We start from the raw sequence: 12,395 nt of genomic DNA on the forward strand, positions 1-12,395 counted from the left end.
CTCCTACTCAAAGCTGAGATAACATCAAAGTTCAATCAGGTTGCTCAAGGCCTTGTCCAGCTGAGGTTTACCTCCCAGGATGGAGAGACTATTGCCTCCCTGGGTGCCTCTTTCAGTGCCTGACCATCCTCAAGAGAAATATTTTTTTCCCCTTACACATAGTCAGAATCCTCCTTGCCACATAGCCTGTGTCCATTGCCTCTCCTTCTTGGTGATGCACCTGAGAAAAGTCTCCCTCTGTGCTCCCCTAACCACTCATCTGGCAGTTGAGGATCACAACCAGATTCTCCTTCTCCAGGCTCACCAAACCCAGGTATCTCAGATTTTTCTTGCACGTCATGTGCTTCAGGCCTTGTCAGTGGTTCTCCGCTGGACTCATTTCAGTTTCCCTGTGTTTTTTCTGTACTGGGAAGCCCAGAACTGGACACAGTACTCCAGAAATGGCCTCAAAAGTGCTGTAAAGAGCAGAATAACCACTTCCCTCAACCTGCTGGCTACACTCCTGCTGATGCAGTCTGGTACACAGCCAGCCTCCATTTCTACAAAGATGCACTACCAACTTCAACTAATTGTTTACCAGGATCTCCAAATCTTTTTCTGCAAGCCTGCTTGCTAGTTGGTCATTCCCCAACTTTTACAGCTCCACAGTGCAACACTTTGCACTTGTCATGCTGAACTTTGTGAGGTTTTACAGTGTGAAGGAAATAAAATGCTGGTATGCAAAAGGTAAGGTATAGAATGTAATATCTATCCCACCCTCAAAGAGTGCCTGAAACATTAAACAAAACCTTTATGATGTTTAATACTACTCACAAGAACAGGAAGTTTATAACTAGACTATACCTGTAGCTCTGATTCTGTCAAAATCAGCCAGGGCACTTCTCTTCCTGCTCTGAGCCACTCCAATGCATGCATATCTTTAACGTTGAGGATAACAACTGCAAAGCCCGTTCCTAAGAGCAGCAAAAGCTTCTCCATCACTGAATTATTTTAAAAATTAAAAATCCCCCCCTTCCCTCCTTCTCCAAGTGTCAGGTCTTTGGTCTTTACAATTCACATCAGACACAGTCATCTTCAGGATGCACGGAGATTATTTCTAGCCATGGATGTAGACCTGACTGGGTCTTGCCTGCCTGTGTCAAGCCTGACCAGTACAGCCCTGCTGGTACAGCTCTACATCAACCCAGTAAATCCCGCTGGCCTGCAATAACAGACACAGAGTGATAACCACAGTTCAGTTGCCTTAATAACCAGTAAATACTTCTAAGGGTAAGATTACGACAGTCTGTGGGCCTGATAGAGCCTCCAGTTAGGTATCCCCACTGTATGTTGTCCTGTATTATGTTATCTGGAGTATCAGGCCAGCAGAATCACAGTTTAAAAACAACTGTTTGAAGGCTGAACTGACTGATAATGGAAATCTTCAGTTACATAACAGAGTCATGCAGTTAATGCAGTCAAACTTAATTCCTCCATGCGGCAATACCATGCCACATGACTAAGGCATTTTGCTACAACTAGTTAAAGCTGGTCTGCAAGGAAAATGTGCTTCTTCCCTGTGACACAACAGGCTAGCTCCTCTGCAACTTCTCAGAAAGCTTGCTCAGTAAGATGATGTGTTGTGAGCTTAGGAAAAATACCATATTACCCATAAAAGGCAGAAAGCTAAAATACCACAGACTCCAGTCTTCACTCTGCATTTATAACCCAACATCTAGCAGTTACTACCTACCGGGTTATTCCATTAGCACCTTTAGATCACTTTTAGCCACCTGTACATGTAAAAACTTTTTTTCTCACAGCTTCTTGCAATAAGTCCTATAGGCTGAGGTTCTGAATCACAAAAATGTAGTTTCCTTTTTTTAGGTGGGTAACTTGAGAGGGTTGGAGGGCAACAAAGCCATCCTAAAAGGAACCACTAATAGTGAGTGTACAGTGAGATCCCCTCCTTGCCTTGAAGAACATACAAACTAAAAAGAAAGAAAATATGGACAGATATGACATTCCCTTTTTGCTCAGATGGAGTGCAAATGATCACAGACTAGATAATGGAAACCCAATTCCTTAATTTAAAATTTTCAATCCACACTTCTTACTCAAATATACCTAGCCACAGAAAAAAATAAATTTGCTACTCTTCTTTGGATCCACAGTCCAAAAGTAGTCAGAAGCCTGCAGAACAAAGGCTGTAGAGCACACACACTAGGTGTCCATCTCTCAGCGTTAACAAGAGACAAGGAGACCATAGCCATGTAATCGTACCCAGAAATGGGGGTGGAGGGAATGATGACACATGACATCCTAACTAATTCTATCAGAAAAAGAACTAAATTTAAGGACTAAGCATGCATCTTAAAAAGCAAACTTTTGGAAACATATTTCAAAATGATAATAAGACCTTCATACCTAAAGTCACCCTCCTGCTGTTTCTACTCTATCTTAATTACAGTAAAATAACAGATACTCAGAACACTCCAACTTTCAATATTGATAATCCAAGTCCCACGGGAAGCAATAAAGCTGGCAGCACACAGAAAAGCTCTATGAAGAAGCCAACTTTTGAGGAAGGATGTGCAAAATGAAGATCACAAAAGTCATGCTGTAACAACCGCAGAAATACAAAAGTGTGCAAGGCAATGGAGACAACCCCAACCCACTCCCAAGGTACATGTGGATCTCCAGAAGAGGGTGGGAACCAGGGACAGAGGAATTCCTCAAGATGCCCCAGAAGTATTACCATGTAATTACTAGAAACCTCGTCCTTCCTCAGATGAGATTTCCCCCGCCTCACAACCCCCCTGGCACAACTCTAAAAGGGATTCAAGTTTTTAATGCCTTCAATTAAAAACATGGGTTCTTTGTTGGGAGAGGATATTTGTTGTCTTTGTCCCAGTACTATAGGGTTTAAACCCTGGAGGGGATGATCTATTTTTATGTACCTTTGGAGAATTTCTAGTGACCCAAAGCTTTTCCTTAAGTCTTATCTATCCAGGGAAGGCATATAGTTTAGTTCTTAGGCTAAGGACCATCAGTAGCAGGGAAATCATAACATACTAAGAACTCCCATACTTCTATAGTGGTTTCTATATTTTGGGTGAAGTTACACCATCTATGAAAAGAATGAATCCACATCCCAAAAATTACACAGTTCCAAATAAAAGTACATTATTGCCAGAATAGCTGCAACACTCCTTCAAGACTGACTTCCATATATCTAAAGTGAGTTTACAACTGGTTTCATCTTACTTATTACTTCATCTTTCACTGAATTTTTGGATAAAAATTAGAACAATATAACCCAGGCTTAAGCTGAACTAAAAGTCCAGACAAAATTCTGTATAGACTTTTCTAAAATCCTGAACATGCACGTCTCACTAAATTGGCATAAACACATTTCAGGTAGGACTTCACAAAACAATTATCCATGTTTGTTTTTATGTTGGAGAACAATTATAAATGGTAAAAAGAATTTGGGATATATCTGGCATTGATGCTGCTTCTGATCTTTTCTCTTCTTGACCTTTTCTGGGAAAGGCAGCTATACATATTCAGCCCTCAATGGCACTCCACTTAATCAAATTAAGAACTATACCTCAGCCTTCATTAATGCACACCTCATTGATAAACACCACACCTTTTAAACAATTCAATACTTGGTGAAGACATCCCCACCATTTTCTAAAGCTCAGACTCCTTTACAGAGGTCTCAGGTTGGGCACCCAGAGGTACTAGTCACATTTGAAGCTTTAGGCCATGGTTAAGTAATAACAGGTTTCAGTGTTAAGACCCTGATGACATGAATGACAGAAATTAAGATCTCAGGCACTTCAGGATGCCTAAGGCCTCAGCTGGCAATGATGGATGCACACATTTAATCTGAATGCATTCTAAGTATATCTACAGACATGATTACTGAGGTCTATGCAAAATCAGGGCTTAAGAAAACAGCATGTAGTTTCCTATTGAAGAAAGCTACATTCATTATAGTGAACAAAGATCTTTATAAATGAAAGCTTGTGTGCTGGCAATCTGCATACGCTGATGAGAAAAAATAGAGTGGAATATTTTAGTATTAGGAGACAGCTAAGATCACATTGAACCACAGACCAAATGTACTTAGAAATTCTTAGACCTGGAAAAGCTTTTTAAAATTAAATCCCTCTTCTTAAAAAAAAAAATACTAGAACTTCAGTGGGCTATATTAGTGAGCATGATACAAGCTCTTTGGTAACTACATCAAGAATGTATTAGAATTCCCAAGTGTACCTTATGAAAGACTTAGAAAGTGAAACTCAACTCTGTTTAAAGCATTATCAAAGGCAAAAATACAGTAAAAAGCTTTAACAAGTCCCTTCTATTTTTCTAAACAGATTTGCTTGTGGTCCATCATCCTATTCATCTTTTCACACATGGGTAATGAAAAAGATGAACCCATAAAATTTCTCCTAATCCTAGGCACTATATTCTGTTAACAGCTCAGATAAATTTGCGATTGTTTAGGTAAGTATTATAATTCTTCCTTTTTGTAATACCCATCTAAAACCAGCTTGAATTGCCTCAAATTACAAGCAAGGGATAAAATGTAAGTTTCATAAACTTGAAGAATCTGTAGTAGTTTAACATTCACAATTAATCTCAACTACAGATCAACATTTCTAAAACCCGAAACATTAATATATAGCCATAAAGTAGAAGCAACTTGCTAAAAAAAGCTAATGAAACAAGTCTCTTCAGTTCTGACTCACAGTTAAAATCATTTGTTTCTAGTAGGTGTAGAAGAAACTGACTCACTCCCACATGTGAATTATTTGCCAAAAAAAAAGGTTAGTTCATTTGATAAAAAAGTTCATTGCACCAAATCTGCTGACTAAACCAACATCCAAGCCATTGTCACTGATAATGCATAAGTGTGCCAAGCATGAAAGTTTTGAGGACATAAGTTAAGTATTTTTTTTGCAAAATATTATATCTTGATATTACCTATGAAAAAGCAATATGAAAATAATTTAGATATCCAAGTAAAACAAGTCAGAAAAAAATTTATGGATGCTTATGAAACCTTACTTCTCTACCTATGTATATTTTTTCTATATGAAGACAAATTTATCAATGACTTATTTACCTATTTCTGAGTTTTCATATATAAACAAAATTAAAATACATAATATAGGTCACAGCCTTTAACATACTACATAATTCCTCAATCTCTCAACTAAAGACTGCTGCTATTTATTAGCACCTTTATCCACAGGAAAAAAGCGATACCAGCTTCCTTCCATGGGACAAAAGACAAGCTTCAGCCAGCATGTCTGTCATTTTAACAGCACATGCCAGTGTATCTCTCATCCTCCAGACCACATTACTTTCCCACTGTCAAAACCTGTCTGTGGCATTCAGTGCCAATGTGTCACAGCATAAAGTTTTACAGAAAAAGTCATTAAAAGATATTGTCTCATTCTAAAAATAACAGATTAGCACAGATGTACCGTAAAGGGTCCATCATACATATAGCAGCAGGCTTTGAACCTCATGACTTCAGGTCACTAGACCTGACTACAGTGCTACCTAAGCTAACAGGGCACTCTGGGCTACTTCAAATGAATTAATCCTAACACGTATTTTTCAAAAGAACAAAACCAGTTTAGTCAAGGCAGAGAATGCAGGAAACTGGGATTCAGCAGCCATGCTCGCACTATTCTGCCAGATGACCATCAAAGACTTCATTAGCAAAGACAATCCAAGCTACAGTGTCCCATCTCCGACCACAGGAAAGCCTTCAGGGGGCAGGAAAGGGTTCCAGCTGCATTCACACTGCACTGTGCACAAAGAAACTGTGGCCACCACCATCATCACTGGCCTTTCCAGAACCTCTGCAAGGCACCTGTAGCTTCACCCTGCCCCAGTGGGCCCTCATCCACACCCTCCTGCCACTAGCTCTACCATAAGGGATTGTAACAGGCTTTGGTGGATAAATGATGAAAGTAGAGGAACTTAGGCCAGAATCTGAAATTCAGTTTTCTTGTTCATCAGTTGTCTTTATTATCCAACCACACTTACTTCACACATGCGCCCAACAGGCTTATCGCTCACTACACAGCTTTTGCCTGCACAGAGAAGGACATTAAACAAGGTAGCAAAGCCTGAGGACCCTTCCTGGCTTTCTGTGTGTATTTCTGCAAGTAGGGGAGAGGGAGAGAAAGAAGAGAGGAATTTAAGCCCTCAAAACAAGAGATAGGATATGTTATCAAGTGACAGTTTTTCCTGTTGTAACCCAAAAAGGCCAAAAGAAAAGATCCTCATAAGCAACTCGAAGTCTGACAAGTCTAAGGTCATCTCAAAAATACTTAAGGACAGTTTGTGCCTCCTATACCAGTAGCACACTCAGTTGCTCATCGTGCTCCCACCCTTACCTAGCACTTTTTTTTAGTACATCAGTGCCTGTGACACTCAGAGGACTAGGTCTACCCTGCAGCTAGTTTTGGAGATGCTCTAACGCAGGCTGGGAAGACCTTTTCTCAGGTCCACACCTACATTTCTGAATACAACTGCTTTCAGGCTGAGAGAACAGGCTCTACACTCTTCTGACAGAAAGGCCACCCTGCAAGGTTCTCCCTTCCCTCATTAGGGGACCCAGTACAATACCTTTTTATTTGAAAGGTTAAGGTGCCTCTTTAAGCAGAACCAGGAGGAGGAGAAAAGTAGGTCTGGGAGTAGACTTGCAAAGTTCACAGAGCCCCCCAAACAGCAAGATCCAAACATGAAGCACCAATCCTGACCGCGATCCAAAACTGTGAATCAGTGCACCAGCAGCAGCACAACAGCAAACCCTTACTGGTGAACCCTTCACACATGATTTTTCCAATCTATGGTTCAGCCTCAAGCATAACAGATATATACCCAGAAGTGGCAGCTCAAGGCTAGGCTAGAGAGGTTACTTTGAGCACTCTGCATGCACATTTTTCCCTCCTCTAGCCCAGATTGGGAATATATTGCTGTTACCACACCAGCATTTACTGTCTATTATGCCAGACTGCCTTTAAGGGCTCAGCAGCAGGTGCCCAGCTGGCCTGCTTGTGCTAATCATCTGCAATCTTCTTTCCTTTCCCCACAGCTTCAGCCCCCTTAAAGTTCCTCTCAGGAAAAATAAAAACAAACACCCAAACAAAAAAACCCACCACCCCCACCAAAAAGCAGAATACCAGTCTAGCTGAGTAGCAGACCTTGCACAAACTGAGAATGCAGAAGATAAGTCAGCATTCAAACAGACAGCTCATAACACATCAGGAGAAACAGTTCACAGAAGTATCCCATGCACCTGCTTCAAGGAAAAAAACCCTCACATTTCAGATCAGTCTAAACTACTGACATCAGTTTTGAGGTGTTCTCACAGAGAGGACTAGCCAGTACATACTCCAGGAGTGAGACAACACTGAATGAACCATGTGGGGACATGTGCCATCTTGCCCTCTGTAGCATGCCCAGCAGTACAAAACAGGGTCAGAGGAAACAAAGACTGGAGCAAAAGAGTCTATGCACCACCAAGAGCATTTTGAATACAAATAAGGCCCATTCCTGTTAGACTCTTCTCTGAACATGCTTGCCTACTGGCTGCAAACTCTGCCAAGTAGCTGTTCAAAAATGGAGCAGCCGGTTGCACCAGTCGCTGCTGACTGGAAGTAAGGGGCAGTAAGCACCAGCCACAGCCAACTAAGTAACTCCTGAAAAACAAGGTGATGTCAGACGAGCACGAATGTGATGCCAGCCAGCAAGGTACCCTGCAAGCAGCCATTCTAGCACAGGATTATGAAAGATTCAGATCTCTCAATACAACAAGGGACTCCATAGGGAGGAACACGCTGTGTCTGAAAGCCAGAGGACAAGTGATGGGCAGACACCTGAGCTGCCATGCTGCTCCAGCACTCCTGTACTTCTCTCCTCGTCTTGTGAAACAAAGGACAGCATGTTTTTTGCCGGAAGAGTCTTTTAAGAGTTCCCTCTGCAGTGCATGGACAATACCACCCACAGCACCGGTCTGCACCATAATCCACTGGATAAATCCAAAGGCCACACGGCCTCCTCTGCGCTTGCCAATAGCTTCAGGTAGTCTTCACTAGTGGCCTAGGTCAGCTTTACCAAGGGAAGTACCTCTACAGACTTCCAGGGCCATGCAGGCTCTTTTACAGGCTTTCTAGGATCCAGGACTGTCCAGTTCCAGCATCTCCCCAGAAGCCAGCTAGGTTGCTCTTCTGACAACTGGAAGGACAAGTGGAGTTGGTCAAGCAATTTGGCCTCAGAGGAAGGAGGGTTCTAGCAGCCCAATTTCACTGATGACTTTCAGAGAAGCATGAGCAAGTAGAACTAGAATAAACAGGACTCCTCACTGTTAGGATTCTTCACCTTTTCTCACTCTAGGAGCAGCAGATAGAGCAACAGTTTAAAAGACGCTAAGCACAGGTTTGGGAAATTCTTTCTGAACACGTAGACATGGGCTTGCTATCTAACAGACTTGGAATCAATTCCCATTAAGAATACTGAGCATTATTTCAATATCTATTATATAAACAATACAATGATACCAATAGGCTAAGACCTTATTCAACAGAAGTTATAAATAAAAGTAACTAGAAGAAAAGGGCTTTTGAACGCCTCACTTGCAGCTCAGCTAGCTCTTCTCCAAAGATACTTAGCATAAAGATATTCATATTATACATCCAGTATAAGGAAAAAATATAGTCTGTTTGAAAGCTCCGTTCACCCTGGGAAAGCTACAATTGCCAAGGTTAAAATGGCAGATTCTTACAACATTTCTAAAGCAATGGAAGCCACAAGCTGCCTCAAGGCGAACAGCCACACCCTATGCTCTTCTATGGTTAGCAAATAGGAAGAAGATTTTGAAGAAATAAGCCTGTGGCAGGACTGCCAGGAAGCAGCAGTGGGATTTACAGGACAGAAGCAATGAGATCCACCAATTGGGGCTCACCAGCCTCTGCAGGTGAGGTGCAAAGCTTCTACAGACCTTGAATAGAGAGAAGGTGGCGTAAGTCTCACAGGATAAACATGGGACTTAATTTTCTGGACTCCCTGCTTCTCTTCTCCCACAGTCACCAGCTCTAGAATACAAGTAGCATCATGCTGCTGTCAAAGAGCAGAGATCCACATCCAGCAGCTACACCACACAACTCTGCACCTCCTCTTCACCCCACAGCCAGGAAAAAACTCTGCGTCAACTACCACACCTGAACTCTTATTTTCTCTTGACAATTAAGAATGCAAGCAAGTCCATCAGCCACACTGAATCATTTCAAGGGAATTTTACATGTGTGATACCTCACACCCAGTTTTAAATCCAAAATACTTAAGAAATGCTTGTTATAAGCATTATTTTTAATTATTAAGGCTTAATTTAACCTTAATACCTATGCAGCTTATTTCCATTGTCAGTGATAAGTCTCCATTTTGTCTAAAGAAAATTCCTTCTGTCTCTAGTTGATAAAGAAACACTGATCTTCAAAGTATATCCCAAATATTTAACTACACTCTCATGCTTCTACAGACACATAACAGCACAGAAAACTTGTGCACATCAATCCAGAATATCTTCTAACAGAGAATCAGGCTGTAATTAAGACTGCACATCATGACATGAGGGAGATTAGCGTGTTTGGCATGATATTTTCCCTATTAGCTGGAGGCAGAAACAAGTTCCTTGTCAGTGGAAACATACTGTGAGGGCATTAGGACACAGATGAAAGGTGTCTCGTTGTTGGCATTTATTTGTTTTTAACAGCTTGGAGGAAAGGGAGGAACACACAGTATCAACTGTAATTGGTTTGAAGGGTATTCCTTGTTGATGGAAAACAAATATACAGCAGTCCAGATTTAGGCCCATCCCCTTACCATCAAGAGCCTGGATTATAAACTTTTATCCCTGCTCTGCAGCACCAGATGGTAGCTCACATACATTTCAATTATTTATTGAATAGGCACTTTGTTATACTAGGGTAATCCCACACTGCAGTAAGAACTACACACTGTTTTTATTGCGAGCTATACTTTTCATCAAGTCAGTAACCTTTTCACATTCAGTGAACACAATAAATAGAATTAAAAGAAGCGATTTTATAAACAATTGGATAATCGGCCTCTCCATCACACAGCAAATGACAACGCAGGGATCAATCAGTAAGACACAACCACCAGCAGTGCTTTAGAAAAAGCATATCATTCTTTGGCCTGCCCCAAATCCTTTCCTCAACTTCAGTGCTCAAAGTACCCTCCTAGTCTGATCTATCACATTTAACAGTTTGTAGGTGCTCACTCGTTCAAGCCATCAGCTTGAAAACAAGAGTACAAAACCAGATTGCCGAAGACGTACAAAGCTCCCACAACAAAACAAATAATCAATGTTCCCCAGGCTGCAGCCTTGTGGGGCAGATGTGATAAAGTGGTTAATTATTCAGTTGGCAATCACATTACTGACGTCAACAGAAGAGTCCAGGAAGTGAATCCTCTTAGTTTGTTAGTGTGTGACAAAGAGCGGTGGTCCCCGCAGAAATTAAGGAGAACCAGCTGTCCCTGCATGTTAGCACTCTGGTCTGTAGTGCTAAAGACACACATTTGCATTTACTGAAGTAAATCGGCCCCTCCCTCTCCCTTAGGAAATCCTTTGTTTTGTTTTGGTTTTTTTTTTAAGAGGGTTCTTTAAAAGCCTAATTAACTGTACATGCATGGAACAGCTGATAAACGGGACAATATACTCGTGAGCAATGATCTCTCCTCCCTCCCCTCCAATTCTTATTCCATGGAGAAGTTAAGTCACCTTCGTCATACATTATTATTCATAACTTGCTCAGCTGAATAAACCAGTCAGCCACCATGGCCATTTTAACATAAATTCATTTAGGCATGCAGCAGGGAAGGTTCTCTACTATTCACATACCTGTAGTCCATAGTTTTAACTAAACAACACTGGATAGAAAACTTTTATCCTAAGCGTTATCGCAAGTATCCACGTTTTCTTTTGTCAGCACGCTCCAGACTATTGGAGGTTTCTCATTATCAGGCTGCTTAACAGTAGGAAACCATTAAACAAAACTGTTATAAAGGCTGCCTAGAATTGCTCTGTCCTTCGGGGGCATGCCAAATTAAAAAGGCTGCATGACGAACGGTAACTGTTGTTCCTTCAAGACACACACACACGCCCTCTCTTAACAGCAACGAATCCGGCACAAGAGCAGTATTTCAAAGCCGGAGCCTGCTCCCCTCCCCCAGGTAGCAAACCCTCCGAGGAGCACTGGATTAGCCTGACGTTTCGGGTTAAGCCGAGCAGGGTTTCAGGCCAAGGACACTCCGGTGCTGGTCCCGCTGCCGGCTGCCAAGCGGTTCGCTTGGGACCGAGCGGGGCTGGGAGGGGACCTGCAGGGCTCAGGGCCCGGCTGGCGGCGGGGGTGTTCCCCGGGGAGACTCCGCATCCAGGGGCGGCGTCTCCCCACCCCACCCCACCCCGCCCGGCCGCGGACGGGAGAGGCGGCAGGGAGCGCACTCGCTCGCCGCCCCTCGCCTGGCGATTAGGGCAGCGGGGATACCCCTCCTCCCGCTAGCCGGGCCCCGTCCCTCACCCTCACGTCCCCCTCATCCCCGCGGCCTGTCCCCGTCCTCCCACCCGGGCTCACCCCACTCGAGGAAGTCAGAGACGTATCGGTCGCGGCGGAGCGGCGAGTCGCGGCTGCACTCGGCGTAGACGCCGACCAGGAGGTCGAGCAGGGTCTCCACGCTCAGCACGCTGTCGTGCCGCTGCGGCCCGTCCAGCACCAGCTGCTCCAGCCGCTTCAGCCGCACCTTGGCCGACATGGTGCCGCGGCGGCGGGCGCAGGGCAGGGCAGGGCCGACCCGCTCGGGCGGCGGCGAAGCCGGCGGACGGCGGCGCGCGAAGGCCCGGGGCGCCGCGCTCAGCCGCGCCGCACCGCCCGCGCCCCGCGCCGCCTCCCGCCCCTCACGGCCGCGCCGGGGCCGAGCGGCTCCTTCCACGGGCTCCGCCTCAGGCCCGGACGGTCCATGGGCCGGACCCGGCCACCGCCTCCCCGGCTCCGGCCTCTCCCCGGCGGCAGGGAAGGGGCAGCTCCCGCTCCTCCTCCTCCTCCCCCGGCAGCGGCGGCCCCGGCGAGCGCGGCCCGGCGCGTCCCACGGAGCAGCCACCCGGCCACGCCCACCACGCAGCGTCCGCGCGCTCCGACGTGGGCAGGGCCGCGCGAAGCCGCGCAGGAAGATTGGGACGAGCGCCGCGCCGTAGCGGGGGGGGGGGAGCGCGTGCGTCTGCCTGCTCCGCGCGCTGGCTCGGCAGATTCGCCACGGGCGGTGTGAGGGGGCAGGCGGCGGAGCTGCGCAGCTGCGCGTTC

At 44.6% G+C, this 12,395-nt stretch overlaps 1 protein-coding gene across 13 annotated transcripts in view; it reads right to left on the reverse strand.

Annotated features, from left to right (window-relative positions):
- Nucleotides 1-12,166, reverse strand: part of CDC42BPB (CDC42 binding protein kinase beta) — a 99,793-nt gene extending 87,627 nt beyond the window's left edge. For 7 of the 13 annotated variants that reach the window (XM_074825173.1, XM_074825179.1, XM_074825171.1 and 4 more), the window contains exon 1: nt 11,673-12,165. In XM_074825173.1, the coding sequence (XP_074681274.1) occupies nt 11,673-11,850 (178 nt within the window). In that variant the 5' untranslated portion in view covers nt 11,851-12,165. Of the gene's footprint in view, nt 1-11,672 lie in introns of all 13 variants that reach the window. The other 6 variants (XM_074825172.1, XM_074825170.1, XM_074825168.1 and 3 more) reach the window with 2 other exon arrangements.
- Nucleotides 12,167-12,395: the final 229 nt, after the last annotated feature.

This window comes from Strix aluco, chromosome 4 (genome assembly GCF_031877795.1).
Source record: "Strix aluco isolate bStrAlu1 chromosome 4, bStrAlu1.hap1, whole genome shotgun sequence".
NCBI lineage: Eukaryota > Metazoa > Chordata > Aves > Strigiformes > Strigidae > Strix > Strix aluco.